At 36.9% G+C, this 7,451-nt stretch overlaps 1 protein-coding gene across 1 annotated transcript in view; it reads right to left on the minus strand.

The window, feature by feature from the left end:
* Positions 1-3,767: 3,767 nt before the first annotated feature.
* The window catches only part of LOC107572369 (protocadherin-15-like), a gene marked incomplete at its 5' end in the record, with an annotated part of 59,756 nt that continues 56,072 nt past the window's right edge, over positions 3,768-7,451 (minus strand). Inside the window, 2 exons of the mRNA XM_016258805.1 lie at positions 3,768-3,984; positions 4,060-4,188. Of these exons, the coding sequence (XP_016114291.1) occupies positions 3,952-3,984; positions 4,060-4,188 (162 nt within the window). The remainder of the gene's footprint in view (positions 3,985-4,059; positions 4,189-7,451) is intronic.

A 7,451-nucleotide genomic window follows, 5' to 3' on the forward strand; every position in this document is an offset into this window, starting at 1 on the left:
TATATATATATATATATATATATATATATATATATACACATATATACACAGTATATAATGTGCATAGCATGATACAGCATCCCTAGATTGCAGGAATCAAAAGCCCTGGAAAATGATGCCTGCCCATCTCATGAGGTCTGACATATATTTATCTGACGCAAAGTAGACATGTTTAAGGAACGCTCTGCTAATAAACAGTCTGCCAGTATTAGCCTGTGATTATTCTGATGACAAGGTGCGGCTCTATTAATCTAGACCACTAATTACAACTCTTCGCAACTTAACAGAGCCCAACAAAGTTGCTCATTACAGGACGTCCCCGAAGGTAACAAATTATTTAAATTACATTTCTTTAATTGGAAAATCACAAACAGTGGAGCGGGCAGGGAATTTGGCGGGTATGCTGCGGGTGTATCCAGCTGGGCGAGCGATGGGGAGAGAGTGAAATGAGGGCTCAAGAGGGCAGAGGAAGACACTCCAGCTGCTGGCGTCACACCCACACCCCAGCAGGCACTGATTAACACCGGTCATATGAGACCACGCAAGGGATTGAAATCCTCAAATAGAACAGTCAAGCTCGGTGAAAGTAACCATGACAGATTTAAAGGAGCAGGAGGTCATGATTTTAGATTTTGTAACTGTAACGCAAATAGTTTAGGAGGAATCACATGCAGAAGTGAATTACTTCGGGTTAGGGGCTTGTTTGAATCCCTAACCTTAAGTATGAGCAATAGTGATTCTTGAAACAAATGGCTCTTATGAGCCGATTCTTATTAAATAATCAGTCAGTAAGATTTAAAACCACTCAAGATTTATTGGTTTGAACTGGTGTTCAACACCTCACTCACTGTGTTGCTCCATATTTAGGATCAGGTCACATCTTAAGGCAGGATACTACAGGTAATAACTAGAGCCCGACCGATATATCATTTTGCCAATTTTATCGGCCGATATGAGCCTGTCGCAGATATATCGTATCTTTATCTATTTTTTACAGAACACAAAACGCAGATAAAAGACTAGTAAATTATGTAATTACGTAGTTTGTCCAGTAGAGAGCGCTCCATCGTTTGCTACTGGCGACCTGTATGAAATGCTTTAAAGGGGTCATATGATGCTATTTTAAAGATCATTATTTTGTGTATTTGGTATAACAGAATATGTTGACATTCTTTAATGTTCAAAAAACACATTCTTTTTTCAAATACTGTACATTATTGTAGGTCCTCTATGCCCCGCCTCTCTCAAACACATCGTTTTCAACAAAGCCCCCTCTTGACATACGCAGTCTGCTCTGATTGGCCAGCTGACCCAGTGCATTGTGATTGGCCGAACACCACAAGCACGCGTCGGAAATGTAACACCCCTTACCATAATCGCGAGCTTGAACTTTCAAAGTAAATATCAAGACAGTTAATAATGTCATTAGTTTTATCATCAGTTCAAGCCCAAAAGTGCAACAGAGTCACATGACAGACACAGTGATGATGCAGTACACAAGCCGCGGTTAAGACTGACGTGCTATGATTTCTGACAGGCAGTTCACTCTCCTGTGATGTGACCCTGTTCCCCTCACACACACACGACGCGTTACTCTGCGCTGCACAAAACTCCGCATTTGAACAGTCAATAGCAAATACTTAAACTAATAACAAAACATACTTACAGTCGCTGATTCAGAAGTGCCAGATAGTCATAGCAAAGTCATAGCTTTTGTGCACAGCCAGCCTTGTACTCTTCTAGGTTAAAAAAAAACTGTCATCCATAAAATGCATTGCACAAATTCGAACATCTGGGTTGTGCTGTTCGGTTGTAAATAAATCTTAACCAATGATTCCTAATTGCATATCTCTTTGGATTTGAGACTTTTGTCTTTGCAACTTTACAGATATTCTTTATGCACCAAGAGCTTGTAACACTCCAAAGAGAAAGGAAAAATGTAAACTGCATCATATGACCCCTTTAAAGCTAAAGTGTATGGAATACCATTGAAACTTTGAACGTCCATATCTCCGTAATGGAGAATGCCGAATCGAGAGTATGTCTCCCGTTTCGAATGAGACCACCCCAACATCGTTAGCCCCCGGGGTCCGGGAGTTATGGGAGGTTAATTTCGCGGTCGGGCGCTGACCAATCTGGTGATCCCGGTTGGCTACCGACGTGCGAAGGGTGGCATTCGAGAGGGCTCCTCGAACTGAAGGGATCCCCCGAATTTGGTGGAGATCCGCCGCGTTCGCGAGATAGTGATACCAGCTAACACTTTCACTTCAGTGAGGAGGTCTCTTGTTCAGGCAGCAGCATTCAAGCGTTGTATTATTCGACCGTAAGTGACCTGGGAAGTGGACTTCACATGTCATTCTGCCATGATTCCAGTTCAAAGGGAACGTACACGTTACATTCAAAGGGCATTAAAGTGTGCGAGATGTGAATTTAAATTGTATTTATTTACAGAGGTATATTATGTCACACTTCTCTAGTAAGTTTCGTCTGTGTGTGAAGACCGTAGCGCAAATCCGTGAATGAATGTTCCGAAGTGAAAAACTTAAACGGAATAAAGTTGAATGGAATTTAATTGAAATAAAGTTGAATAAACTTCAACTTTACTGTCCAGTGCACTGATATCAGACTCATATTGGATAACGTTCATTGTTAAATGCCCTGCCTCCATTACATATCTTTGTCACGTCATTATAAGTGTTTGATCACCACATTTGAGTGATCACTGAATCGCTTATAATTATTTTTTATTTTATCTGTGTAGTACATGAATGAATAAAAATGTGCCAATGTATACATTGGTTGTGTCTTTTGTGTTCATGTGAAAAGGTTTTTCAGGGGGAGAACCACAAGCAACATAACTTGCCAGTTTTGGATATATTGTTTTTAATTTATTGCACCAGTGTGTAATACTATGTTGTAGTGTGTGTGTTTTTGAAAGCTTGTGTGTGATGTCTGAGGGAAAAAGTTAGTTTTTTCAGCAAGAGTGAATGGTTTTGAGTGTAGAGCTTCATTTTGACTGGAAAATAGGATGCTTGGGGAATACTGTTTTGAGATTACGAGGCATAGTTTCAAGAAATGTGTTTAAGCAATCGAGAAAAACTGTAATTGTCTTCATGTACTGGGATTAATCAACTAGGGAAAGTACTGTATGTTGATATCTATTAGTATTAGTCCATATTTTTACCGTTCACCTATAATGTCTTAAACTGCAGTCACCTAAATTGCAGTCACATTTAACATTGTTTGATCATTTTTTTGCAGTCAAAACCCAGTAATTTCAATAGAAACACATTCAAATGGGCAAAAAATAGGGCAAACTATTTCCCAACACAAATTTTGCAACATTTTTGCTCTCAAAATGTTGCTGTCTGTAGAAAGATGCACAAAAACTGGAAAGAGAAGGTTTGAGAGAACTGGAATGCTGCCATTCAGAAAGTTGTACACATCTCCTGCCTCTTGCATTTGTTAATTATGTTGGTTAATTTGATTATGCCTTCAGGTCCACAGTTTAGTATTCTCATCTCTCACGATTCACCAAAACTCCAAATTTTTCTGAAGTCATAATAGCTTTGAGTGAAGAATGGCTCAGAGATGATGATTTTTAGTAAATAGCAGAAATATTGGTCTGTTTCTCGTAAAAAAAAAAAAAATAATAATAATAATATACTGCACAATATTACTTTTGTGAAACTTGTATGATGCTTTTGTATCTTTTATGAAACTTAAAATAATTATAACATGTTTAAAAGATGCCTTTGCAATTCAGTTTCATTTTTCATGTGTTGCAGAAGAAGTCATGTGGGCTTGCAAGTGACACAAGGCTGGAAAAATTACTTACAATATTCATTTCTGGGTGAATGACTCATTTAAGTCAACAACAAGTGATGAGAGATCAGAATAGTATAACCACAAAGTTACGCTCTTAAACTCTGAAGTATAAACTTCAGGATTTCATCTTCTGTGACTCCAGAGGGCAGAAAGCAGCTGCAGAGCAAATAGTTTAGAGATCAAACAGCAAGGAGAACAAGTAGAAATAATTTAGAACGTTTGCGGTCTTACCTTTACTTGACCCACAAAAGCATTTGCCTCTTCCTCTTGAACTGTGAGATTAAGGGGCAGCAGAAGACCGAACTCAGGGTCATTATCATTGACATCAGTCACCATTATATTCACCGTAGCGGTCGAGGTCTGAAAACAAGAAACCTTCAGGTTACTTCAATCATTACATGGATGCCTCTAAATAAATACTTTCCAGAGTTTCAGTCAGTAATCCAACGATGTCAACAAATCTGAAATGCGGACCTTGAGGCCTCTGTGTGATTTTGTCTGGTAATGGACTGTCTTGGCATTCACAAATAATTATCAATTTCCACTGATTAATTTACACAGAACTTGCGAAATTGCTAACATATTTGCATTCATCATCAAGCTATGAATGGGGTCTAATGAAAAATATCTACAGCTGTTGAGCGGATTAGTGTTTCAGAGTATAGATCGCCTCAACAAATTGATCGCTGCAAACAAATTAGCATGCTGGCAGGGAGAATTCTGTCTCCTCAATAACAACAATTAACCATCTACAGTCACAATAATTCACAAAGTGTCTCATTTCTAAAGATGAGGAATGGAAACATAACATTTAAACATTCATACATACACCGCAAACATAATTAGCATACCTCTACTGTTACACATTTATTATGCAAATATAGTTTGACATGATTATTTTAGGGGAACACTCCAAATGTGTGAAACTAAGTACTACCATGAAAACAACATTTTAGTACCAATATATATACATACACACACACACAGAAATGTAGCAAGAACATCGGTAAAATAGTCCATGTGACATCAGTGGTTCAACCGTAATTTTACAAAGCAACGAGAATACTTTATGCACAAGAAAACAATAACTATTTATTCAACAAATCTTCTCCCGAGTTACCATCTTCCGCCATTCAACATAATCAGCGTTGTTTAATTGGTACTCTCCAAAATGGAGGGAGACGGTAACTTGGGGGGAATAATTGTTGAATAAATTATGTTATTACTGTTTTCTTTGTGCACAAAAAGTATTCTCATAGCTTCGTGAAATTACGGTTTAACCACTGATGTCACATGGACTATTTTACTGATGTCCTTCTGGACTTGGGAACATTGCAGTTGCATTGCTGTCTACAGAGGGTCAAAGAGCTTTCAGATTTTATAAAAAATATCTTAATTTGTGTTCTAAAGATGAAAGAAAGGTCTTATGGGTTTGGAACGACATGAGGGTGAGTAATTAAATTACAGAATTTTCATTTTTTTTATTATGAAGTTTATAACAATATAACTATTTATAATTTAAAAAATGTCAGTAATAACTATTCATTTAATGTATTAATATATTATATACAGTAATAATTTACAGTAATGACTTAATTTGAAATGTATATAATGCCATAATCCAAAATATCCTAAGTGTTCGAAAATAATTATCATCAAGATAATAACCTGTTAACCTGCTCCCCCCTTTTTGGGACTCACAGCTGAAAATGACCTACCTAACTTAAAATTGTTACAGTTCCTGACTTCAGTGTGCTACACACACAATTTTGGTGTCTTTGGAAGCCACACTGTGGGCTTTACTATCCATTATCCAGAGTTGATAATGCTCAAAAATATAACAAGTTAAAGACACTGAAGTGCCTTGAAAAAACTTGTACCACACTGCATTTTTTTTCCATATAAAAATACATTAAATCAGTCCTGGAGCAATCCAGAAAAATAATGGGTTGAAAGTTTATATTTCAAATCTGAAGATGCAGCATTGAAAAATGAGATTCCTGCAACCATTTTTCTGAGACTATGTCTGAGACTACAGGTGCATCTCAATAAATTAGAATGTCATGGAAAAGTTCATTTATTTCAGTAATTCAACTCAAATTGTGAAACTCGTGTCTTAAATAAATTCAATGCACACAGACTGAAGTAGTTTAAGTATTTGGTTATTTTAATTGTGATGATTTTGGCTCATATTTAACAAAAACCCACCAATTCACCATCTCAACAAATTAGAATATGGTGACATGCCACTAGTCCAGCTGTAGATGCGTTTACAGCTGTAGATGCGTTTATGACTCGTTATTACAATGAATCTAGTAAGTACTGCGTTTTATGCATGTTTTGATGTGTACTACTTACACAAATGTAGCAAATACATTCCTCATAAGCTTTCCATTGATCTATCGTCGATGCTTGAGGCTTAGACCTTTAGAATTATATATAGTTTGTCAAGATTAATTTGATCCCTTTTCATTGAATCTATTGATAAACATTGACGCGTGCAAACAAAGAGCGTCCAGGTGCGGGTTAACAGGATAACCACCTTCTTGGTTTTGATTTTGGGGTTAAAAAAAACACAATAAGTAATGTTACTGACAGAAACAAACTGTCCAATTGAGACTAACTCAAAATGTGTGTGTGCCATGCAGTGTTTTAATACAGTATTTTCAACCACTTAGAAGAAGCACATTGTCAGAAATAGCCTAATGGCTATGAAATGAGTTAGGCACAAGGGATGTGCTTTTTTCTGTCTTCTTTCTCACTCTCTACAAACAGCAAAACATTTTTACATCAATCAATCAATCACTTAAACTTTTGACCACTTATGTTTTGTCTTTACACAAGTTAGACTTCGAAACACAAACACTATGATTTTGTGATTACTGTGAACAAATGTTTTTGCATCAGGTCAGGTTCTGTAGTGTAACTTCAACTAGGTTCAATTCAGAAGCACCAGCCAATTCAAATTAGAGCTACACAGTGTGTGAAAGTTGATTCTGAGAACATTTCACACAAATGATTGCTTCTCCTCCTACCAGGCCTTCAGATGCTCTTACCAGACTGCACAAATGACAATTACATAACGAATCAAACAAAACAAATATTATTTCAAGAATGATCGGACAAGTGAACAAACGAGTAAATGAGTAAACAAACAAAAACAAATTAACAAACAAGTGAGTGAGTCAAGCTTGTTTGATGTTATCACCAGGTTGCACAAAAAAACAAGCAATAAATAAAAAAAGTGAACAGATCAGCAGTGTATCAGTATGATCTATCATTAAAAACAAACATCTTTTTGTGAAATGTTTTGCTCGAAGTGTGTAAATGTGTATTTACATCCAAACATATGGGAAATTTGGACAAATAAACAAGCAGTCTGAGGTACTTCATCACAATAAATAATTCAAACAATTAAAAAGGCAAGCGATCCAAAACCCAGCATACTAAAAACCAAATGAAAACCAGGAATCCAGAAAGTAAGAGTTTTTCTCTCACACCATAATAGCTTAGCCTCTTGTCAGATCATTCTGCATCCATTTATGTTTAGTCAGAGTCAATCTGGTTTCTTCCCCTAAAACATAAAACGGGGGGGGGGGGGGGACCCTAGCGGTGCAGGGGAG

This window comes from Sinocyclocheilus grahami, unplaced genomic scaffold (genome assembly GCF_001515645.1).
Source record: "Sinocyclocheilus grahami isolate Dianchi unplaced genomic scaffold, SAMN03320097.WGS_v1.1 scaffold1739.1, whole genome shotgun sequence".
Lineage (NCBI taxonomy): Eukaryota > Metazoa > Chordata > Actinopteri > Cypriniformes > Cyprinidae > Sinocyclocheilus > Sinocyclocheilus grahami.